General features: G+C 41.1%; 1 protein-coding gene across 8 annotated transcripts in view; it reads left to right on the top strand.

Annotated features, from left to right (window-relative positions):
- Positions 1 to 23686, top strand: part of DHX9 (DExH-box helicase 9) — a 37113-nt gene extending 13427 nt beyond the window's left edge. For 3 of the 8 annotated variants that reach the window (XM_056355964.1, XM_056355966.1, XM_056355968.1), the window contains 14 exons: positions 883 to 1039; positions 1617 to 1717; positions 2556 to 2769; positions 2974 to 3068; positions 3215 to 3288; positions 3948 to 4100; positions 5761 to 5921; positions 7885 to 7996; positions 9028 to 9189; positions 9336 to 9463; positions 10620 to 10849; positions 13115 to 13230; positions 14073 to 14273; positions 15186 to 15647. In XM_056355964.1, the coding sequence (XP_056211939.1) occupies positions 883 to 1039; positions 1617 to 1717; positions 2556 to 2769; positions 2974 to 3068; positions 3215 to 3288; positions 3948 to 4100; positions 5761 to 5921; positions 7885 to 7996; positions 9028 to 9189; positions 9336 to 9463; positions 10620 to 10849; positions 13115 to 13230; positions 14073 to 14273; positions 15186 to 15456 (2175 nt within the window). In that variant the 3' untranslated portion in view covers positions 15457 to 15647. Of the gene's footprint in view, positions 1 to 882; positions 1040 to 1616; positions 1718 to 2555; positions 2770 to 2973; positions 3069 to 3214; positions 3289 to 3947; positions 4101 to 5760; positions 5922 to 7884; positions 7997 to 9027; positions 9190 to 9335; positions 9464 to 10619; positions 10850 to 13114; positions 13231 to 14072; positions 14274 to 15185; positions 15648 to 16035 lie in introns of those variants that run through there. The other 5 variants (XR_008824649.1, XR_008824650.1, XR_008824651.1 and 2 more) reach the window with 5 other exon arrangements.
- The last annotated feature ends 1524 nt before the right edge of the window (positions 23687 to 25210 follow it).

A 25210-nucleotide genomic window follows, 5' to 3' on the forward strand; every position in this document is an offset into this window, starting at 1 on the left:
TTATTTTGGAGTGCTTTTTCTACTGACAATGATGTATTACTGTAACAGAACAGCAGTAGTATTTACAGAAGCTGCAGTCTTGAGAGTGATGCATTTAAATTTGATTTTGACATGAAGAAAAAAGCCACAAGTTGACAATAGAATTAGGGGAGGGATTATATATAATTTAAGAAATGAGAAACCTTTTCTGTCCCTTTGATTCTCACACCAAGTGCGGCAGAGAATGAGTGAGAGAAACCACTGAGTTCTGACATGATGTTTAAGCTTGTTTTGACAGAATTTGGGGACTCATTTGGATGGAATTGCAATGCAGATACTTCTGGTGCATCTCTTCATTTATTAGGTTTATATTAATGATGTAAAATATAAGTTTTGAAATTTTGACTGAGCTTAGAATTTTATCTGTTGAACTAAGAGCCTGCCTAGCTGCATGGCAAAACTAAGTAAATGTCATGTTCAAATAGAACTATAAAACTTTGCAATAAAACTGCAGCTAGTCATTCCTATTAATTTTATGAACTATAGCTACTTAATGTGTAAACCAAGTTTAAAAGTACCTTAAGTTGTAATGTATTGTTAGGAAGGAAGCAAACCATTTTTGAATGCATTTCTTTAGTTTGTTTCATTCTGATAAAAGAATAACCCTTCTTTACACTGGAAATCCTAAAATTCACTTATCCCAGGAATTGCTGTATTTTCTAAATAAAGCACTGACAACTTGTTTCTGTTTATAGAACATTTTTGTGATACTTGTTACTTCTCTTGTCCCGAAAAGTTCCTGTTCAGTGAACGTGTATGTCTGTAATTCCTTCTGGTCTCTTGGGAAGACACTGTTTTGTATGGGTGGGAAATTAATGGTGTGTTTATTCTCTTTATATGCAGACTGACTTTCTTTTGGTGGTGTTGAGAGATGTAGTTCAGGCATATCCTGAAATCAGGGTTATCCTCATGTCTGCCACAATCGATACTAATATGTTTTGTGAATACTTCTTCAACTGTCCTATCGTTGAGGTCTTCGGTAGAACCTTTCCTGTCCAAGGTAAATCATTAGTTGCACTTTCAGGAACTGCTTTAGTTTTTATTTTTTCGGTTATATGCTTCAGGATTATGGGACAGCAAGATATAAATTTCTTTTGTATTGTCACGTCTTACAGATGTGGCTCACAAACCATTTTGTAGCACCATTTGGTTTAAAAACACGAGCAAACAAATAATACTACCACCACTACACCACCCACCACCCCCCAAAATAAAAAAAATCACATCTCTGCCCCCTCAAAGGACCAGAGACATGGTAATATCAAGCTATGGTGTTTCAGATCAGTTGTCTGTGATATTGGGGGTAATGGAAATAGCTTTAAATCAGCCAGTATTTAAAAAAAAAGGTAAAAAAATATGTGGAAGTATACTGAATAGAGGAATAATCATTGGGATAATGTGGGAATAATTCTCATCCCCTAGTGTACAGCCAAGAAGTTTTCTCCAAGCTTGGCCTCATACTTAGAAACATCACAATTATATCAGGAGAATCTCGAGAGAAGATGAAAAGAGTTATGTTCCATTACACAGGCTTTTAGTGGTCAGTCTTGATAACCAGTGGTTGTCTGTCCTTGCAGATTATTTTCTGGAAGATTGCATTCAGATGACTCAATTCATTCCTCCACCAAAGGAAAAGAAGAAGAAAGAGAAGGATGAGGAAAGCGCTGACGATGATGATGTATGTTTGACTTTTTTAATACGAAAAATTAAACAAGTGCCAGTTAGGACTCTAGCTCAAGTGTAATTTTTCTGGCATTGTTGAATTTCAACATCTTTAGCAGCTTTTGTATTTTTAATATCCAAGATTGCTGTTAACTTCAGAAATGGAATTGAATTTTCTCATTGCCCCTGTAAACTGAAGATTTTTTTTTTTTTTTTTAAAGCTAAAATTCTCATGTTTTGTCAGTTTGCTTCTCTCTAAAGATAAACTTGGAATGCTTTTAAATGTGAAAAGATTGGTGACCTTGGAAGAAGAAATAGATACAGAAATATGAGCTTGGTGATATCTTTTCAAGGTGAAAATTTAGATTCTGTCCCTTCTTTTGCTTCTTTCCTTGCAGTTAATAGTGTTTACATCCATTGTCAAGAATCTATCACTTTCATGATACCGCTCTTAATTTGTAGGTCTGAAACTATTGTTTAAGTAAGTTATTTGAAATTTTAAAAAATGACCAGTTTTTAATGAGAAAAGCATTTTCTTCTCCTTTTTATGATGTTATCCCCATTCACCTGAACAGAAGCTACATTAATTTGATGCTTTACTGGTGCAGATTTGTATTGAGCTGTAACTCAGTGCAATGGATTCATAGTTCAGTTTTTATATTAGAAAGCTGGGGAGCAGAACCTGAACTGCTTATTGCAAGTGTTTCTGTGAGCTGTGCCCAGGATGGTCTTCCCTATCAGCTACCCATGTATTTCATTTTCTTATTTGCCTGGCCAGCCAGTCTCCACATAAATTAATTTATATGACTTCTTCTGTGTCTTTTTTTTTTTTGTTTGGTTTTTGATTTTTGTAGGCCAATTGCAACCTTATTTGCAGTGATGAATATGGCCCAGAAACAAAGCACTCCATGGCTCAGCTGAATGAGAAAGAAACTTCTTTTGAACTCATTGAGGCCCTGCTAATTTATATCAAGACTCTGAACATCCCGGGAGCTGTACTTGTTTTCTTGCCTGGCTGGAACTTGATATATACAATGCAGAAGCATCTAGAAAAGAATCCACACTTTGGTACAAGCAACTGTGTTCTATTATATTTCATCTTTTCCAAAGGAAACTATTGACTGTGTAAAGAGGAGACTTGGATGAGTGGCTTAGGGAGCTGAATTAATTTGTCATGAGAATGCATGGATAGAAATTTGTATTTGTATTGTGCAAAGAAGAAATGAGATTCACATAGTAGTAGTTACCAACCTTCTTGTATTTATGTTGTAGGAGGCCGCCAGTACAGAATTTTACCTCTGCATTCGCAAATTCCTTTGGAGGAACAACGTCGAGTGTTTGATCCTGTGCCTCCTGGAGTAACGAAAGTATGACAGCCTTCTCTGTGTGGAGTTCTGTTGTGCTTTTGTGGAATGTATTGCTGACTTGTATAAGTTATGTAGTTGATCTTGCAGTCCATCCTTAACTTTTTCAGACCAAATATATTTCACTATGCATTTCCTGTTTTTTGTAGGTTATTTTATCTACCAGTATTGCTGAGACTAGCATTACCATCAACGATGTGGTCTATGTTATAGACTCCTGCAAGTGAGTTCATGAAGCAGCTTTTTGTTGTGTAAATCCTGTTCTTTGGAATGCAAAAAGGGTTTCTGAACACATAGAACTGCCTTGTGTTCCCATAGTCGCAGAGCTGAGTTTAAGGGCTTTAACTCACTCAAGACAAATTTACATTGTCTTTAGCTGTTCGGCAGGGTTATAAACCACACTGGCATTTCAGTGGGCTGGTTTCAGTCGGCTGCATTCACGCTGGCACTATTCATGTGAGGTGTCACTGGGTCTCCATGCGTATTTGAAATATGTTATCTGCCAAATGAGTACTACAAACGCTCAGTGTATAGCTGATGGGAAAGAGGAAGATTTTTGTAGACTGTTACAGATCCTGTGTTGCTATGCATGTTCTCTGAGCAGATTACACATAGGGATCTCATTAATTGCATAAGAATTTTAAGCTTTTGAGACAACTGTGAAAACTTCATTCTGCGTATAGCTTGGGGCGCTGCTTTATAAAGAGTATGATACTTTAGCTTCCAGATAGATGCCTAACTAGCCAAATCTTAGCTAGTCAAACAGGGGTGGTTTGCTTCTTAAAAGCAGTGTGGCTGCAGGGAATAAAATAAGAACTGATTTGGCAGGACTTAAGATGAAGAACATCTGATCTTAAGTGTTGGGTTTTTTTCCTGTAACAGACAAAAAGTGAAGCTTTTTACCGCTCATAATAACATGACAAACTATGCCACAGTCTGGGCATCAAAAACTAATTTGGAGCAGCGGAAAGGAAGAGCTGGACGTGTGCGTGCTGGATTTTGTTTCCATTTGTGCAGCAGAGCTCGCTTTGAAAGGTGAGGCTGTGCTCTTTAGAAATAACCTCAGAGATTTCTCCCAGAACTGTTCTGTGCTACTTCTGATCAAACTGGGGAAATAATTTTAGAAAGCACAGAGAGGAGGTGCATGAACTTTGTTCACACTGGAATATCTCCATTCTTTTGCTTAAAAAAAAATTACATGTTTATATGCTTTTATTCATAGCATGAGATGGATAAATAGTTCATGATTTTATTAGTAAGCACTTCACTGCAACCTACAGAACCTCTTGGGAGAAAAACAATGCTGCTGGGGGACGGAGGTAAGGCAGAAAAAAGCTTTGTAATGAGGGTAAGGCTCTAGTCTGCCTTTAAATATTGTTGGCACCTGGCATCTTCACCCAACAGGCAATTTTGTCATGAAAGTAGTAAAAAGCAGGGAATACAGATGTTACTTTTCCCTCCATCCCCATTCTGTGGCCAGAAAGGCCCTTCACGCTGCCCTAGCACCTTCCCTGCTGCTGCAACTTTTGACCTCTTCTAGCTGCCAAGCTTTTCTCAGTTACTAGAGCCATGGAAATCTTTTTGCTGGTTGCAGAAGTCTACACAGCTGTTACGCTCAGTGTTTGATCTCTCCCATGAAAGTTTCAGTGCCCCTTTCTCAGATGGCTGTTAGAGCTTAGCTATGTTTTGATGTTCAACTTTTTGTAACCTCTGAAAGCATCAATTGATCAAAAACTTTCCTTAAATCACTCAAATTTATTTTTGTGTTCTTTCTAGTACAGTGGAGTGATTTTAATGAAGAATTTCTGACAGTGAACCAATTTTAGGCTACTGCAGTAATCATGGGACTTCATGACTTTAAGGTTACCTTCCTTCAAAAAATATAAACCCAAAACATAAGCTCTGTGGTGCCTAGGAAAGAAAAATTGTTTGTCACTGGTGCAGATAATCCTTTGAGAGATACTGTCTAAATCTGGTGCCAGCTGAATCTGGAAATCTGTTTGAGGTGTTTTGAAACCTTTTCTGGCTGTCTGTTGCTCAGTGCAGTCATTCCTAGGAGTTCGTATTTCAACCAACAAGCTAAAGGATCACTAATGATACTGTGCTGAAGTTTTAAGAGCTCTGTTTCCATCGAGTCTTTTTCCTAGCAGAAAAACACCTTTGGAAAGCATCCAGGAAAAATACTTCATCTTCTTAGTGATCAAAGCAGAAATGCGCAGAAGTTGGGTGGTTTGGAGTTGATAGAAGGACAAGCGGAGAAGTGCTTTTACATAAGGCAGACTGAAAGCAGGTTGTCGTCTCAGGAGTGGAAAACCTTCCTTAGCAAAGTAGGAGATGACTGTAAGGGGACAAGTGTGGGGCTGGACACAGCCATGCTGTGAATCTGGCTTCAGCCATGCAAACTTTGTACGTGCTCAGCTTATGCTAGAAACTACACCAGGTAGTGATGACGCAAGGGCTATACCCTCTGTGCATTTCCAGCGTAAATTTACCCAGAGATGAGAATTGAGAAGCATGAAAGGTAGATACTGGTAGAAGAGCCTAAATTACAGGAGCACAGTGAGAGCTGATGGGTGGGCTGGGAGGCTGTATTTGCTTTGGAGGGTGGTAGTTTTTGCTGATGGAATGACCCATGCTGGTGATCAAAGCCTATGTTCAGAAAAACGTGAGCTTTTTTGTTCTTTTCTCATTCCAGACTTCAGACTCATAGGACACCTGAAATGTTTCGAACACCACTTCATGAAATTGCTTTGAGCATCAAGTTGCTGCGGCTGGGAGGAATTGGTCAGTTTTTGGCCAAAGCAATAGAACCACCACCTCTGGATGCAGTGATTGAAGCAGAACGCACGCTAAGAGGTACCATTGTCCACAAAATTGTATTTAATGGAGCTGACTCCAAGTGATTTCCCGTGTATAATGATCACTTATGAACCTGCTTTAACATCTCTGGTTAGATTGTTTGTGTAGTAGCATGCTGTCTGACACAGCAAGGTGTTTCCTGGATGCATCGTGTGGGTGGCAGTGTCTTTTGCAGCTGAAGAAATACTTAAATTCCCAAGTGGAGTGTCATTCCTTTAAGAAACTTGAGCCTTCAAACTTAAGGCTTGTTTTGTTATTTTACCAGTAACTTATGTTAGCTTCCAGCTTCCTGTTTTCCAGCTGTGGCACTGCTGTGTATGACAGACTCAGTTTAGTGCCTAAGGCGCTTAAAAAACTACTATAGAAGTACTGAGAAAGAGAGGTTAGTAGTTTATTGTATGATTACTGCTTTGTACAGTTTGCTGACCCAAGATCTCAGTATTTTGTCAAGCAATTAAATCCTCAGCTTATAAATATGCAAATGTCAGTATCCTTGTAAAACAGGAGAAACTGAGGTGGGGGTTAAGCTGTCTCCCCAGTTTCTTCAAGGAACTAACCAGAATATGAGTAAAACGAAGCAGGGAGGAACCCTGAATTCATGCTTCAGATTTGAAGCAGTGATCTCAAACTTCAACATGCTTTGTAAATGTCACTAAATAAGCACCTAACATTTTTAAGAACTGAAATAATCTATTTAATTGTTGATCTTATGAAAAAATGTGTGAGGAGTCTAGATTGCTTGTATATAGAAGGGAGACCAGAATGAAGAACATAGCTAGGGATACATATTAAAGTTTAATGACTTTCTGATCTAAAAAATATTAGTGTGTTTCTTGCACTTCAGATAAGAAATGCAAAACCAGGGAAAAAGGCAAATGTTTTCAGCTTTGACGCCAAATAGACCTTTCTGTATGTGCCTCCATTTCCTGGATGACCTGTGATTTTTTTTGCAGTGCATGTATAGTACTAGCGTGTTTTTAGGATGATGAGACATGCTGTTCTTCAAAATATTCCCTAGGCTTTTCAGTTCAGTAGATACCAAGAAAAATGTAGCTAAGGAATCCTTTTTTTTATTCATTTTTCCTTTTAATTGCTGAGGCTGCAAGGGTTTTTTTGGTGGTTTGTTTTTTTTTGTTTTGTGTAAAGCTTTTAGCTGTGCTGAAGTTTCCCAAAGTAATCTGTAAATGCAGTACATGAACTATGAGTTTGCATTTTTAATTTATATCTTAAAAGGGTTTTTAAAGATCACACTTGTGTTGGTTTTTCTTGTGCAAACTTAAGAGTTTTAGGAAGTGTAGTTTAATGGTTATGGCCAAATGGCTAGAAAGATAAGGAGACTCATGAAATCCTTCAGTCTGTCAAACAGCCACAGAAACTTGTTTGACTTTGTTATTGACAGTGGTTAATAGCTTTGAGGATGAGCTCAGGTGATAATTTTTAGGTAATGGAAGGAGACAAGGGCAGGCAAAGCCTCGTGGAAGAGAGAGTGTAGTGTTCTCTTTTTGATGAACAGAGGGTTCTGTGATTTGGTAATTGCAATGAAGACTACAATTGGCTGAGGTAGGGCTGCTTTGATTTTCTTGGGACAGGAATTAGTTTAGGTTAATTGGATCAAATACAGGGACTTGAAAAAGTTTAATAGTGTAACAGTGGTTTGTACAGAAGCAAACTAAAAAGAAATGGAAAAATATGTATGTGACTTAAATAGCAACTATTTTGATTGTGGAGGAGGTATAAAACATCGGTAAATCTGAAGTAAAATTGTCATTGAAGCAGAGCATGCACTAAGGTATTGTTTGTAGGACCAGTTTTGAAAATCAGGTTGGCAATATTGTGAACAACATTAAACTTAAATATAGGTGGGCTTCTGTTTAAACACAATTATTAAAATTCTGAATTTTTTATCTAAGGATTTCTGGGATTAGGTAACCATCTTTGATAATAAGAGATCTTGTTTCAGAGCTTGATGCCCTGGATTCCAATGATGAGTTGACACCTCTTGGAAGAATTCTAGCTAAGCTTCCCATTGAGCCTCGTCTTGGCAAGATGATGATAATGGGCTGTATTTTTTAGTAAGTTTAACAGTCTCCTTGGTCTTTTTCTTCTATCTTATTTCTCTGAGTTCCTGAGCCTCTAGATGTGCACTGTACAAGAGAAAAAACAATACATCTAGATGGGTTGGAAGGCACCTTAAGGTTCACCTAGTTCCAACCCCTGACCATGAGCAGGGACGCCTTCCACTAGACCAGGTTGCTCCAAGCCCCATCCAACCTGGCCTTGAACACTTCCAGGGATGGGGTGTCCACAGCTTCACCAGGCAACCTGTTCCAGTGCCTCACAACCCTCACAGTAAAGAATTTCTTCCTAATATCTAATCTAAATTACCCCTTGCCCTATCGCTACAGGCCCTTGTATAAAGTCTGTCTCCATCTTTCTCAGAAGCCCCCTTTAGGCACTAGCAGGTTGCTATACGGTCTTCCCGGAGCCATCTCTTCTCCAGGCTGAACAACCCCAGCTCTCTCAACATGTCTTTATAGGGGAAGTGCTCCAGCCCTCTGGTTGCCTTTGTGATGAAGATACTAGACCTGCGGACAGGAAACTAAATGTTCATGAGAGCAGAGGATAAATAACTAACAGTACAGGGAATAGAGTAGTCACGAAAGTCAGAATTAACTGCAAAGGGACCAGTAGAGGCTGAATGCTTAAGAGTTAAGAGTGGGGCTCTAAATACTGAAGTATAGCAGTGAGCTAGAGGTGGGGAGATGTGAAATTTGACACCTAGATAAGAAGAAAAATAAATCACACGTTTTACTTTAGCAGAAGTAAAGATATGTTGTTTGTAATTGTGATGGCTCTTCACCATGATGTATGCATGGGGGGAAGGGGAGGGAAGATAAAAGGATTTGTGTGTAAGTACTGGAATTGGAGCTAATTTAACATCCACTTCCAGGGAAGTGTTTCTGTGAAGAACTCTGGTAGGTAAGGGCCACATTACTAAGGTCTCTAGCAAAGATGTTGTTACTAGTATCAACAGCCTATAACAGCTGCTGGCAGAAATACTGTGAATAAACTCGATCCTGGTACCTTTTGTGGTTTCTTTCAGTGTGGGAGATGCTATTTGTACCATCTCTGCAGCCACCTGTTTCCCTGAACCTTTCATCAGTGAAGGCAAACGCCTGGGTTATATCCATAGGAATTTTGCTGGGAACAGGTTTTCAGATCATGTTGCTTTGCTCTCCGTCTTCCAAGCCTGGAATGATGCAAGGTATATTGTCTTGGCACAAAATTTGATGAGAAGTTAAGGGTAATGCAGGGTGAGCAGTTTTGTGACCAGACTAGATTAAGTCAATGGATGCTTTGGCTGTCACACTTTTCTTGAACAGACTTCTAATTCACTCTGTTATTTTTTAGAATGGGTGGCGAAGAAGCAGAAAAAAGATTTTGTGAACGCAGAAGACTCAGCATGGCTACTCTTAGAATGACTTGGGAAGCAAAGGTCCAGCTAAAAGATATACTTGTTAATTCTGGCTTCCCTGAAGGTGATCCTGCTTGGAAATTATAATTTAATGATTGCATTTTTTGTTCTGAGATGAGAGAAAAATAAACAAGATAATCTATCATGCGCACACAAGCACAGAGGCCTGTAGTGGATTTGCCATAAAGCTGTTCTGCTTTTACAGCTGTGTTCAGATGAAATTGTAGTGCTGTCTCATTCTCTCATAATTGTCTAAACCAGAGAAGTTGTGATGGCTGTGGTGCAACACGGGGAGATTTTGGAGGCTGCAGGATTAAAAATCCATTCAGCAATTGTCCTTAGAGAGTTTACATTCCTGATTTTCTTTCTCCTTCACTTGTTGCATCTCCAAAATGTGCTGTGCTGTGCTTCCCCGCTCCTTTTCATCCTTTTCTCCTTGGGGAGAAGCCGGTGTGATCTAAACAGTGAGCTATGTGCCCTGTGATTTTCTGGGTTTGTGCTACAGGAGGGATGTGCAGTAGTGTGGCATAATAGTCAATTTTCGAAGTGTCCTGGTTTCAACTGGGATAGGCTTAGTTTCTGGCTGGGGTTAAACCATGACACTAAGGAAAAAGAAAATGCTTGAAGTTAACCAGGTTCTGAATTTGCTTGATGTTCCTGAGAAGCTTGCTCAGTTAAATAGCATGGCTGGCTGGATTCAGCAGATATTCATCTCCCTCCTCGCTCTTTTTTTTTTTTTTTTTTTTTAAAATTCCTTTAATTTTTTTTTCTCCTCATGCTGCTAGGATCATTGTTGCATTTATCCTTAACTTTATTTCTGGGCAAGATGACCTGAAAACAAGCCACCAGAGTCTCTGGGGAGGTTTGTAACAAATAAACTAAGGAAAACATCCATTCTGACCTCCCTCAGAAGATCTGTCTCCAAAACAGATGATGGTAAACACATTGTGGTACAGCAATCAAACCCCTCTCTCCCTGTTTTTGAAGAGCTTGGGAGAGAAAAATACCTCTTTGTAGTAGTATTTTTCAGCTTTTTGCTCTTCGTGAATAAATTGAATGTAGAACTGAAATGCTTTGAGTGCAGAGGTCATTTGAGAAAAGATGCACATCTACCAGTTGATTGAATCAGAAAATACATTGATCCAGGATCCTAACCAGTTCTGCTGTGCTGTCCTACGTGACTTGTGGATGCAAGCCAGTCTTCTGTTCTCTGTCAACAGAATGTTTGATGACTCAACCGTTTAACAACACTGGACCAGATAATAATCTGGATGTTGTAATCTCCCTGCTTGCTTTTGGGGTCTACCCCAATGTCTGCTACCACAAGGAGAAGAGAAAAATTCTTACCACTGAGGGGCACAATGCGCTCATCCACAAGTCATCTGTCAACTGCCCTTTCAGCAGCCAGGACATTAAGTATCCATCGCCCTTCTTTGTTTTTGGAGAAAAGGTAAAGCCTTTTGAATTTGTTCTTGATCACATGCTGCCAAGTTGTCTAAGAGGCTCTTTTTGGTAAACAAGTCATATGAAAAAAACCCTAAACTGTACAATATTTAGCTTGGGGTTTGGGTTTTGTTTGTTGGTGGGTTTGTTTTTTTGGTGTTTCTCTCCCTGCCCCCTCCCCCCAAAGTGTACCTTATGAGGTCATGGTGTCACTCAGCCTTCCAGTAACTTCCAGTCTCTAGAAGTAGAGCTGCGTAGAAAGTTCTTGTGAGTGTTGTGGAAACAGCCAGTTCCTAGACAAAGATCTAAATTATTCTCTTCTTTAAGAGATAGCTTCAGGAGCTCTTCCATACTAATTAGGCACTAGAGAATTTTTGCCCTTAGCACTTCTGCTACTTATGAATCCAGAGAGAAAACAGGAACATGTAACATGTCAGTGAAGTGCTTCCTTTTTGGCATGTAGGTAATTGGTCATCTCTTGAGGACAACTCCCATTTCCCAAGCACCTCATAAAACCCCCGAGATGCTTTCGCCAGGGTCTCCATGACCTTTTCCTCCATCCCGTTAATTCCGTGTACTCACCACATACCGTACACGTACACTTAAGCTCCTGGGTGCTCTCCTGTGCTCCAGTGATAGCCATAATGAATTCAGCTGCTCCTGCTCACCCTTCTTTCAAGGAGCAAATGAAGGTGATGCCTTTGTGTAGGATGCACAGGAGGTGGTCCTGGGGCTGCCAGCCTGCTTGTGCTGCCTGTGCACATTTACTCTGGCACAGCGATGGGGAGGCCCTGAAGTGCTCTGTCACCTGTTGTCAAAACCAGCTGTGCGCAATAGGAGTTCCTCCTGCCTGGGAGGTGCTGTAAAGATGTTTTTGCGAATAAGCATCAAAATAGCAAAGTATCTTGCTGTAAGGAGAGCCTCTTAAGATCTTACAGCAGAGTGATGCTGTAGGGTTTTTTATTCAGCTTGTCTACACTGGGCCGTTCAGAATTACGGTTTATTTATTCTGATTTTTATATCCTCAGTCCTTTTTGCTGACATGCAGCTTATTTTAGTAATGGCAGATAAACCATTTCACTGGTTATAAATGGAATTTTGATTCCTTTGGGCACTGGCTGAGGGCTCAGCTTGATACTTTGGATTTCCACATACATAGTTCAGAGTTGTGGTGAGATTTTGCCTCTTCTTCACCCCTGATGTCAGGATGTCTTGACCATCTCTTTCAAGTGAGGTTTTCTAAAAACACCAAAAGACTTTTGAACTTAAAAAGCTGTGCTTTATTAAATCAAAGTGCAGATGGAAAACTAAGAGTAGCTAAGATGGTGGTTTAATTGTGGCTACGACAGCGCCTGGGGGAGGCTGGGGTGAAGGAGGGATTTCTGTGCAGTGCTCTCCTAGCCATTATGTACCTGCTAAAAGAAAGTTTCTTTCTGAGGTCTGGTCATCTGTTTCTTGCTGCGTTTGGCAATATCCCTCTGACCTGCAAGTTCAATGCTCCTTGCACTGGCCATTTTTCTGCCACAATTTCTATTCTGGAATTTTCTCTCTTTTCAGCATGTGTGGTAACTTCCAGGCAGGAGCAAATCTCTCTGAGGATAAACAAATACAACAGATTCTGCCCATTGTGCTCCTGTGTAAAAGAAAGGAGGGAGAGAGGCAATGTCAGGGTGGGAGGCTGAAATTCTAAGTCCTGCTCTTCAGTTCCTTTTTAAAACGAAGGGCAGTAACCCATGTAGTCAGTGCTGTTATCTCTGGCTCTGGTCAGACGGCTTGATATGGTCCAAATGCTCATTTTAAGTACAAGCGTAAGGTCTCGTTTCTAGAAAATGACAAAGCAGGCTGGTTGCATGGATGTGCAGCTACTTCAGAATTTGCATGTGTAGGACCTGCAGAAGCAGGAAGATAATTCAGCTATGCCTTGGTCATTTTTAGGTGGCAAAGCATGAGATGGCCCTTGAAAAATGTCAGCTGCATAATTGCAGATATGCACTCATGGAAAAATGAATACTTTTAAGTGGCAGGTAGTTTTTTGGTGGTGGAGGTTGTTGTTTTGTTTTTTTTTCACACCAACCAGTACTGAATCCCTGCCTAGCATTCAATTTTGTGTCTATGTGTGCTCTTGTAATTCCCTAACATTATGCCTAGATTTTTATGTGGGGTGTTTGGTTGTTGGGTTATTTTTCCACAAAATTCTCTGGTTTCAGTGACCAGAGAAGGGTGTAGGGATCTGTTTTCTATTTCAAGGATCATATTCCTCTTCCACCTGCAGATTCGAACACGAGCCATCTCTGCCAAAGCAATGACCTTGGTGAGCCCGCTGCAGCTGCTTTTCTTTGCCTCCAAGGAAGTCTGGTCGGATGGAGAGCTCATTCTGGTAGATGACTGGTATGGGCCTCCTTGGTGCTTGTAATGTTCAGGTCTATGAAAGAGCACAGGCTGAGGGGGAGCGGCTGCTAATACAGACCTAAACCTCCCTAGAACAGGGACCCTAGAGCAAGCAGGTTGATTGTGAAGGTGTTACCTTTGTTTCCTGTGGGGAAGAGAGAGGTTTATATTAGCAGCACTGTCATCCAGATTGTCTGCTTAAATCGAAAACATGGTGCCAGGCAGTTTCCATAAAAACTGCTGTTTTTTTCCCCTTTAACTGGAATGTGAATCAGAATTATTAATGTATTTTGGGCCTCCTCTTCAGACAGAGGCTGAGGAAGCCTTGTTTTTAAGTCTCGGAAACACAGCCTGAGGAGAGAAATGGTTGCCCCTAGCAGCATACTTTTTATGGCCGTGACCAAATACCATCTGGATGTTGTCTTCCCCCCTGCTGCTCCCCAGTCAGTAAAATGAAGGTGAAGAATTGCTTAAGCTTAATTCGCTAATAACTTTGAGGGTGGCCTGGAGTTTTCAAAATCTTGAGGAGCCTCATGGTTTTATTTACTGGTTTTTTATTGTTCTGTTTTGACGCTAGGGGTTATGTATTGGATCTGAGTATGTTACATCTGAAGAGCAGATTTAAGCAGAAGGATAGTTATGCTTTAACAATGCTAAATTTTAGGGATCTTTCCAATTTGCTTCCTGAATTTCATGCCTCTTCGTTGATGAATTAAAATTGCAAAGATGAGAATATAATGTCTGGCTCAGTGTGTGCAGCACTCAATGGAAAGATGAATGAACATCTTTTGAAACAGGTTCTCTCCTAGGAGCGGTAATACATCTAATACACTTTGCTCTAGGATCAAGCTGAAGATGCCACACAATGTGGCTGCCTGCATCACTGCTCTGCGTGCTGCGATGGAGGCTCTGGTTGTGGAAGTGACTAAAGATCCTGAGACTGTTCGAATGCTGGATCCAGCACATGAGCGAATGTTGAATGTGATCCGTCAGATCTCCAGGCCGTCAGCCGCGGGCATCACTCTGATGGCTGCCAGTGCAAGGTTAGCTGGGCTCCGTGGGCTTGTGCAGGCTGAGCTCTGGGGTGAGGAGCGCTCGCCACCTCTTGCCCCCAGGGACATCACAGAACCCAAACAGAGTAGGTCCGAGCTGTCAGCTCCACTGCTCACTCCCTGCACAGTGGCTGCAGAAGTCTGTAGCTCAAATAACCTGGAGAGTCTTGTCCCATGTGGTCAGGAGCTTCAGGCTTTCACTTCAAAGTCAATAGTCTTAGTGTATGTAAAACTGTCATGTTCGAAGTCTGATGCAGGCAGGTCACTACCTGTTTCCACAGGAAGGACAAGTGACTCTCAGGAATAAAAGCTGTCATTGCCTCTTCCAAAACACAATGACTTTTAAAGAAAAGACAATCCACATTTATTTTGGGCGAACCTATTCATCTTTGCCTCTGGAATTAAAACGATTATTTGGATGTGCTTGCACCCCTCTTGCCCCTTGTTTTCATGTCTTGCTTCTGAAACAAAGAAAAAACACCGGTGAGCTGTTAGTAATTTAAGGAACAAACCAAAACCCAGCTTCGATGTATGGTTCACTGTGTCTTGTGAGGAGCTAAGTAAATATCACCGTGCTCATGTAAACAGGAACAGGGGTCCCTATGTGTTTGTGTGAGCTGCAGAAGTGGGATTGAGGGGAAAACTTTCTAGGTGTAGTCCTGTCGGAAATTTAGAGGAGGGACTGCTTATGTGGCAGGGCAGGCCACCAGCTTTTCTTTACTGCAGTGGAAAAGATGCAAAAGTACAACTGGAATTCAAACATTGTATTCTGTTAACAGAAAATAGAGGCATCTTAACAGAGTGTCTTGGCAATTGATTATTCCTGTAATATTTTAAAAACTGGAATCTGTAAGATTGCATGGAGTATGGATATATCTCAAGTATCATGTTTCTCTTTGCCAGGTTCGGGGATGGTCCTCGCCCCCCCAAAATGGCTCGCTATGGCAGTGGAGGTGGTCTCAGAGGCTGGGGAGGCTACTCGCGTGGCTCCGGCTACAGAGGTAGAGGGTACAGTGGCTACAGCTACCCTGGCAGGTGCTCAGGGGGAAGGGGATACCAAGGTAGCCTGCGGGGAGGCTACGGAGGTGGGGGTGGCTATCGAGGAGGAGGCTATCGAGGAGCCAGTGGTGGCTTCAGAGGAGGCTGTGGGGATCTGGGGAGGGGTGGGTGGTAGGGAAATTCACCGAGGTCTTTCCACTTTGGCAAAAGTGCATTTCTCTCCCGAATTCCTTTCATGCTGTTACCAGTTTGTCGTTTCAGTTCCTTAGGACAAGTACAGCTCTGTAATATGTATCATGCCTTTAGAGAATTTACTGCAAGTTGTATGATTTTAGTCTTAATAAAGAGTTTGTTTTTAAAGACTTACTTTCGATACATTTAATTTTGCATTTGGATTTAGATTCAGATTTTGAAGCAGTCTGTTGTTAGTTTTGTTTGTAGGAGGGATAAGGCACTCTGAGGAAACTTTTCAGTGTCTAAAATCATCCTCTGCCAAACAAATTCCGAATTACAGAACTTGGGCTCAGTGGGGATTTTTCTTTGTTGTCTAATAAACTGCACAAATAGGCCTTGCTGCTGTGGTTTTCTGCCTGTGCCAGGCAGCACTTGGTTCCTTCGCAGCCAGCCGCTGGCCTGCTGCGTGCTGTGTTACACTTCATGGCGCAGCAGATGATGAGCTCTTTTGCTGATCCAGATAACGCAGGAACACGGAATACCTTTTTCAGGACTGATGTGATGCTTCTTGTCTCTGCAGAACCTGAAGTGATCTCAGCAGCGTGAACTGTGCCTTTCGTCTGAGGCAGTGTTCATTTGCATCGCTCCTCCAAAATAGTCACGCTTCCTTCTTCCAAATGCATGTGAAAGACAGCAATTCTTTAATGAGAATTCATTGAAATTGATTGCAGCCTGTGGATTCCAGACATTCAAAGGTCAGCTAGCTGCCTGGTGCATCTAGAAGTATATTTACACAGAGGGGGTAAAAAGCCCTCCAGTGAGGTGTGGGTTCCTCCGTACCTCTCAGACTAGCACCTGGGAGGTGACCCTGAGCAGGGGCGAGTGACACGGGGTGCGCTCAGGGGCAGGTTCCTCTCAAAGGTTTCCTACAGTCAGGCAGTGTTGTGTAGGAACACCTGTGTGAGCAAGAGGAGAGAAGTGCTCCAGCTTACTATAAATGTGTGTGAATGGGGTTTTTTGGCCCAAACTTGTTGGGCTCTCTTGCCTCTTATTGCATGGCCACAATACCAGCTGTGCTGCCTGGGGCAGCAGCAGGCAGGTACTGCCTCTTGCATGTGCCATGTACTGCAGCAGCAGAGGAAGACATCTGTGGGCACAGCTCGGTATGAATCCTGTTACATTACCAAGTCTGATGAGATTAAACTCACCACTAATCCAACTGGAATGCTTATTCAGAACCAATAATTAGTTGTGCTTACTGGGGTGTGGAAGATGTTGGTGTTTGAGTGAAGTTCAAAGCAAGTCCAACATATTTCGTATTTCTAACAGAGTTCTTAAAACCGTAGGTAAGGGTGAAGGACTTTCCTTAATCAAAACTGCTAAAAGCCAGACAGCACATGAAGCTTAGATACCCAGCTATGAACTATATCATCAAGTGTATCAGTATTCATCTCCAAACTTCAATATGGGATTCATTTGGAGCATGTATTATCTTCTGCGTCATCTAACGCAGTAAGTTCCCCAGTCCTTTTGGCTGATTGTAGACTGAAGAACGGTTACTCAGTCCATTTTGGGTTCAGGAACAACCTGTTAGGGAATCAGAAGGGATGGATGCTGAAAGATGTGCTGTAGTGTTGGCCCCCTTGCCTTTCCACATATGTATTTATTGCATCCAGACAAAACTTGCTTTCCTTGGCTTGTCCCTCAAACATTGTGTTAGCTCGGTTGCATTACTAACACAAACCCAGAAACATGAAGCAGATGGCAAACGATTTTAAAAAGAACTATAGTTAATAATGTTAGTATTTCACCTACAAGTCTGAAGTATGATCTAGTATCTGTTAAAGCTTTCTAATTTCCTTTAGCTCTTACTGGTCTTCAAAAGAAGTCAGCATTTAAACAGGAGGAAGGAGAGACGGATGAAAGGCGAGCACAGACCAGAGCTTAAGAGAGGGCCCCTCAGCAACAGGCTGTTCAGCACTGCCTCAGTCTTTACACATGCAGAAACAGAACCAGAGGTACTGGGAAAAATTCAGATGAACTCCAGTGAGCTGGCCTCCCCTTGGAGCACAGTGTTGCCAGCGGTTCCATGACTGAGTCGTGCTGTTTCACTGAAGGTTTTGTTCTGGTGAGGTCTTCATGTGTAGTGGGGCCCTTTGCAGCAGCCTGCTTTCAACTACACAATTACCATTAGCATTTCCATACTTCTACTGGTAAGTTACTGGTAACTTTTAGGAGGTGGAATAGGATACCAGGGATTATCAAGGATGTGTACAATATTCTATGATACTAGCAAAAAATGGTTTTACTGGGCACACTTTGATGTTAAGTCCTAGCTAAAGAAATTCCCTTTTTTAGAGTAAAGTTGATGTTTCTCCAGTCTGTTTACAAAAATTATTCTAATTTGTATCTGCAAAGCTATTTTTCACTGTTACTGAATAAAGACCAAAATAAGTCACCTTAGCATTAGTGCAGCCCTGGCTGTGACAGGAGGTCTCCCTGGTACTGGTATGATTGCAGTGATGAATTCTGTAACTCCAAGATAGCTGTGCTTCTTGGGTACAGCTCAACACCAGAGCCCTGTTCATTAACAAAAAGATTAAATGTAATTTCATGTTGCTTGTAAGAATTGTTAAAGAAAAAATATGGGTATTTGAGGGTACAGCCAGATTTAATAACGTATGAGACTGCGTAGTTCACACACCTGCATTGGGAGTTGCTGCTGGGATGGAGCTGGCAAGGATACGGGTCCTGAGGAGCGCTCATGTCACAGATTGCAGAGGGAGCAGGTGCCGCAGACTAATTACAGTCTACAAATTACAGCTTAGTTGGTTTTATCTATGTGCCTAGTATTTTACATATTAAGGAGTGTCAAGCACAAAAATGCTGCTTATCAATATTCAGTCTGGTTTTTAATATCTCATCCATCAGGACCATTAAGTGGGAAAGCAGTAAGCCTTGCCTGCACTTCCCACGCCAGAAATTAATAGCACAGTCTAAACAAGGATTGACGTGCTAATGAGGAGCTTAAACAGCCTGGGTACAGAAAACTGAATATTAACCTGAAATGACATGTACATTTTTCAGAGCAAAAAATGAGCTTGCAATGAATTTACTGTGTCAGTAAGTTGATCTGTGCTTTGTTTCAAGAAGCCAACCTGTCAGAGTGCTCATGTTTCTTGTGCAACAAAATCAGTTATCTGAAACTCAGGAAGAGCTACCTGAGCCCCAGTAAGCTCGCTGTCTGGCGGTCAGAGCAGCCCCAGCGAGCACAGACACCAGTTCCTTCGCACCTTCGTACACAGTTTGCTATGGTCACCTGACCACGCTCAGCAGCCACCGTTGACTGTTCTTTGCTGTCCCAACCTAAGGTACATTTAGCTTTGTGTCTTGGGCTTTTGATACCACAAAGCTCTCATGAGGGGGTTTGGAAACAATTGCAGATTATTCTGGTTTTCCGGTTCCAAGTGGAAAAGGAGAGGAGTAAAAGTAATATTGGCAATAGCGTCAAACCCATAATATGAAGGACAACACTGGTCAGTTGATTAAGTAATCTGCTGTGTTTAAAAACCTCTCACATAAATACTAACAATGCTACCAACTCATTAGGAAGTTGGTGTTAAATCAACTTCTTAATTTATGGACGATGTGCTTGCCTGCGTGATTTTAATGCAGCATGGTGCATTAAACAAAATGCGAACGGCTCAAGTTTCAAAAGCCTGGTGAGTGGAACACAAAGCACAAAGGCATAGATTGTGTGTCTCTGCACAAGAGGGATGAGAAACAGCATCTTTGCTTTTGTCTCTGAGGTGGTATTTAGTCAGTCACAGAGGAAATCTAAGTGTCTGCCTTTTATTGCTTTGTTTGAGTAAATATGCAGGCTATTCTACTCTACACACTGGTACTCCAGGAGCACTTTGCACAGTGTACTCCAGGGTAACAACTGGAAAAATGTCTTTAGCCATAGAGAGATCGCCACCAGTGGAGAGAAATTCAACATGTGATCGGATGAACTATGCTATGATCCTTGCTTGGAGGAAGTTTAAAGGAAAACTAAGTGGTCAGTTGTGGCATCGACATGGTATCCCATCATCTCCAAGGAGGATAAGTCCTTCTCTTGAAAGGAAATCTTTTTCCTTAAGCGGTTTCTTTATAGGAAGAGTCTCTCTATGGAGTTATTTAGAAACATTTGTACTTGGTCTGTAGAGCATGTGTTAAAAGTGTGCCCACACTGAATTGCTCCTAAGAACACTGACCAAATTAGCATTGCAGTTAGCTAATTGATCTCTTTTTTTGCCTTCAAATAAAAAAATAGGGTGAGTTATGCCAGCTGGAGGAAAGTTCATGTCACAGGTACAACTTTATCAAGGTGAGCGGCTTAGCATGCGAGATTGTGATGCCTTACCTGTCTCTGAAAGCAAAATAATTGAGATGAAGGCTTCTAATCTGGAATGTGTCTGCTCACCCTGTGCTTTGACGGGAGAGAGATTTGAAAATGGCTGCCTACAAGCACTTTGTCAGTTCAAACATTGTCTGCCAAGAGTGTGTGGCCTCGCTGTGTGCAGCAGAAGGGCATGCTGCACTGGCACACATGAGCTCTGAGACTCACTGACATTTTCCATCGCCTCATTCCAAATCTCCCTTGTTGCTTGCTCACCAGCTTCCTCGTGCTTTTCTCCTGACACTGTCAAGAGCTCTGAAACCTGCTTGGTATTTCCTTTTGGCAATAATGGAAAGATACATTAATGCATCCTTAAAGCAAACTGGATAAAAAGTCCTCACCAGTAGCTTTGCGTGAGGCTACGTTGGGTCTAGCAGGATGAGGAGGTCCTTTAAAGAAGCAGGAGGTGCTGCCTTAGTGTTGGTGAAGCATGTGCGTTTGCAGTGTGCCTGGGCAGAAAAGGCAGAGCTAAAAGGGCAAGTAACGGATTCCGTTTATCTGTATTTCTTCTGCTGGGAGCTTTGCTTTCCCGCTTAGCACAAGCCTTCCTGTCGCAGAACCGCCAGCTTTAGCAGGATGTGTGGCAGTGACCCTTCACTCCTGGAGGTAATGCCCATTAAAACAGCACACTGGGACCGAGGGACAGCTGAAGGAGCGCTTTTGTATTACTTTCGGAATACTAAAAAGCATAAAAAAACCTGATGGAGTAAAATATAAAACTTGGTACCCAATGCCATGTTTTGCAAGATACATGTGATGGTGTAGGCATCAACCCGAACAAGGAAACGTGCACGAGTGAATGCAGGTGTTCAGTGCTTGCAGGCTTTGAATCTGCAAGGTGTGAGTTACTGAAGTGTGGCTGGAAAGTTTGCTGATGCTCATTTCTTATTAAGCCTGTTACCTTATGGGAGTGTTAAATACAGTGCCGATGTTGGTGTTCTTATTAAAAAAAACGACCAACCAACAACATCAAACAACACATTTCAATATCCATTAGGGAAGAGGGCTTGTCTATTTTAGAGGTGCTGCTACTGCTTAACTTTATGCTGCCGTAAAATATGTATATTTTTATATATACATATGTTTTATGAAATTGATTTTTCACTGAATTCCTGCTACATTGTATTGGAGTTGCACAGTATGTTTTCCCTAGGTAGTAGCTAACAAATCATACTCGGCTGTTTATTTTCACACTGAGAGTTTTAAATCCCATTAAAAGCTCTGGGAAACTTCCTGTTTCCTATCATTTGGTAAAAACCGTTAACCAGGACTGCTTTTGAGCTATGTTTCAGAAAGACAGAGGTAGATTATCAGAGAATGCAATACTAAGGTCCAATAATAACATCTGTAGTTGAAGTTTACAGCCTCGTATTCTCCTGGGAAAACGACTGCATGGTCTCCACTGTACCAGCTTTCTAAAGCCATGTTCCAATTATCGTGTTGCTCAAATGGAGTGTCCATAGAGAAACCTTCCACCCGTACAGGAAAGAGTGAGCACCACTTTCTACATTTGAGCAACCTTAAAGAAAGGCAAAAGTAAATTTTCAGATTTACGAGCAATTTAAAAATGTTCCACCCTGTTCTGTTTCCTGCAGTCAGTTCATTTTGCAAAGAGCTTTTTAGATAGCAGGACTGTGTTTGGAATTCCAAGTTTTCCTCCCACGCTGCCATCTGCAAAGAGACATTCAGAGAGACTATATTGGAAAATATATGAAGAACTGGGGTTTTTTCCTAGCTACTGTTTTTGTGCACGTCTAAGCTCCTGTCCTATAGTTAGTGTCTGTTGTGTAACTCCCCACTGTTTCTCTTGCCTTTTGCTAAAGAAATTAGTTGCTCAATGTAGACAACTGGGTTTTGGGGTTTTTTTGTGGGTTTTTTTTTTTTGTTTGTTTTTTTGGGTGGTGGGAGTGGGGGGAAGGGGAGTAAGAGTTTGTCTCAACTGCATCAGCATGCTTTTCAAGGAAAGAAATTGGAAGAAAAAGAGAATTCTTGACTGTGGTGAACAGAAAGAATAATAATATATTTGGTCACGTACTCTGTGCCATCTGCCACTATTACAGTAATGATGGCCCAGAATTCTCACCTGCGGATGGAAAACAAAAAGTTGAAGGTCCAGGCCTGAAAAGATACATAGTAGGTGGTACCTAGGAGTCTGGAAAGACTTCCAAGGAAGAAGAAAAGGTACCTCAAGGCTTTGTGGTTTTTTTGTTGATGTTACTTATTTAAAGCATCCTAGAAGATGATTTCTCTTTCAACTGATGGCCCATTTTCATGCTGCACTAGGGATAATTCCGGCGCAGTAACCACTTCAGTTGGTTCTCCCTGTCGTGCTCAGTGGCTCAGACCACCTACTTGCCACATCCAAATCCTGAAAATACACTTTAGCTTCATGAAATACCAAGGCTCTGGGCTTTGGCTTGTTTGAAAACAAGTGCTGAAGTCTTAAACACAGCTCTTCCAGTGTAGCACCTTTAGAACATTTGTTTGACAAACTAATACAGCTGGAGCCAAAACTGCTTTGATGGAGTTTGATTATAGAACCTAAATCACCATTTCATGGTGGATTTACTGTAATTTTAATTCTGTTCTTTCTTACACAGGAACTCTGCTTCATTCCATCCACCCATAAGTGACATTCCTGAAGATGTTTTCTATATCTGTTTTCTACTCATCCTCCACTTTTTACTCCTTCACTCTGCAGGCTTGATCAATTCTGGGATTTGGTGGCAAGAAAGAATTTGAGGATTTAGGAATGATCTAAACTCTGCACGGTGGGAACTGTATAAGCATGGCCTGCCGGATGCTCTCAGAGCAGAAAACTTCTGTGAGAAACTCCCAGTAATGTCATATTTTCCAAGGCACTATTATAAATTTAATTTTTTTAAAATCTTCGAGTGACTCAGAAATCTGGCACTGTCTGAAGTATGAGCTTTGCTGGTATAGTATGAGTATCTGCTGTGGGAGGAAGGGTAGACTTTGACGTTAGGAGTTCTCCTAATCCAATTAAAGATGAATTTAAGGAACCAAGGTAGAAGAAAGGAGAAAGAACCACAAATAACAGCTGCTGATCAGAGTTCAAAAGTCTCAGGACAACCAAAGACCATGGATGTAAAAGTCAGGATTAAAACACAGTACATTATCTAATACAAGGACACATTACGGTAAAAAGCAAAAAAAACCTTTATTATACTGGGCCAGATACCAAATAGAACATTTTGCCCCATATACTTCTTAAAATACAAAATATTTCTTATCATTAGTACTTCTGGCACATAATCACTCAAGTCATAATTAAGGACTTTATACACTTATTTACATGAGAAAAGAGATTTTTCTCCCTGACGCTGCCTATGTAATCCCACCAGAAGGTTTAATCCAGTTTCACATTAATTGTACGTTCTTTATATTCTGTGTGCAATGCAAGGCACCTGTAGGTTAGCCCATGAATATGCAGGCATTGAAAACTGCAATTTCAAAGTACTTACAGATTGCTAAATAACCTGGAAAACAAGCCCCAGACTATTCAACCAAAACAATCTTTTTTCCCCTCCGCTGAACTATTTTTATCTTAATTCTTATCTCTAAAATGGTGGCAAAACCCCCACATTCACTAGAAGCAGTAGAATAATACATTCATTAGTTTTCATACTGAACCAATGTACTTTCACCTGAAGACTATGAAGAGATCATGCTGGAAATGTTACATATACATAGTAGTGGATTGAATGTAAACATTTATTTACAGTGAAACGGATTAAATGAGGACAGTAATAAATCAGTTGTGCATTCAGAGGGTAGTACTCAGGCTCTGCGTTAAACAAGGCAGACATCCAATTAAAAATGCCATTATTTTACGGACCCCACCACTGATGAAATACGGTTTGCTGTGGAGCTGCCTTTAAAGTATGCAATTTCACGGCAGGCAGTTGTCTGCCTATCTGCACTACTCAAACTCATCGAAAATTACTGGTGCGGCTCAGCCCTTGAGCTGGTTTTTCCAAGTCTGCCAGGAGTTTTGGAAATGTGCAGGGAAAGTGGTGGGCAGGCAATCCCGGAGCTGCTGCCTTCGGAGGAGGCTCAAAAGCAGTGTGCGGTCACGCCTGACTTCTGCAATGTGTTAAGGCAGCTGCACAGGCATCCATTTTTGCTTTCTAAATGATTTTAAGATCTTAACCTCATTTCATGTAGACTGTTGAGAGTATGAATCTACACACATGCCCTCTTGAGATGCAATACAGTCCTGCAGCTGCTCATTCATTAGCATTTACCAGTTCTTCACCAAACCTAAACCAAGGCAGGACTGCTAAAGATTTAAATTTTACCCATGTAGTAGCCCTACAGGAAAGGGCAACATCAAGTGTTTTACTTTTTTATAATAATGCTGTTGCAAGTGTTACAAAGCATCAGGAAAAAAACACACAAATTTTGTAATGTACAATTGTGGCACTTGTTAACAAAAAGTCATTTTGGAAGGATAACAAGCATCAAACGTACCTTGGAATAATTAGGGTTTTTTTTCTTTCTATTTTTTTCTCCTAAATTTTCAGGGGCATAATGAACCAAAAGTGTTACTGGAGACGTAGGTCCTCTGTATCTTCAGCAGTTCAGACAGCCTTACAAGTTCACTTTTTCCAGTATTCATCAGCTTGTCCAGCTGCTGGATCTTCTTTAACATTACATTGATAATGAATCAATTCCAAACACAAGATTTTATAAATTTCCAGATGTTTTGTTAAAATGGTGACCTGCTGCAGCACAAAAAAGTTCCTCAGTCAGAGCTGATTATTTCTCACAACTTTCATCATCATCCCGGCCCCTCCGGATGATGCCACTGAAGAATGGAAAGGATAGCATCACGTTACAGTATGCAAGTGGATACAGCAGCAATAGAGAGCAGGAAAACTTTGTCTTTTTTAAAAAAAACGTATATGTAAAAGCTTGCAAATAATTTTCTTAATATGGAAAGACTGCAAAAAATATAATTAAATGAGGGAAAGTTCTGGCATAACTATCATTTGTGGGAGGGAAGAGGAGGAGTAGGAAGCATTCCAGGACAATAAAACTTACCTGTTCTGCAGAATATAATTGGTAGCATACAGAACAAGCAAAACTTTCTTAAAGACAAGAATTTGAGGTCGGTAGCATTATTGGATGTTTCAGGGAATCTCCTGAATACATCCTTGCAGGGAGATATGGCTGAAAGACATGGGAACATGTAAACATATTGCAAAACCAACTGTGCAAGCAGAAGGAAAGGCTCCTAAACTCAGAATATGAAAACTAATCACAACAATGGAACTAGCTTGGTTCTGTT

Source organism: Falco biarmicus, chromosome 11, assembly GCF_023638135.1.
Source record: "Falco biarmicus isolate bFalBia1 chromosome 11, bFalBia1.pri, whole genome shotgun sequence".
Taxonomy (NCBI): Eukaryota; Metazoa; Chordata; class Aves; order Falconiformes; family Falconidae; genus Falco; species Falco biarmicus.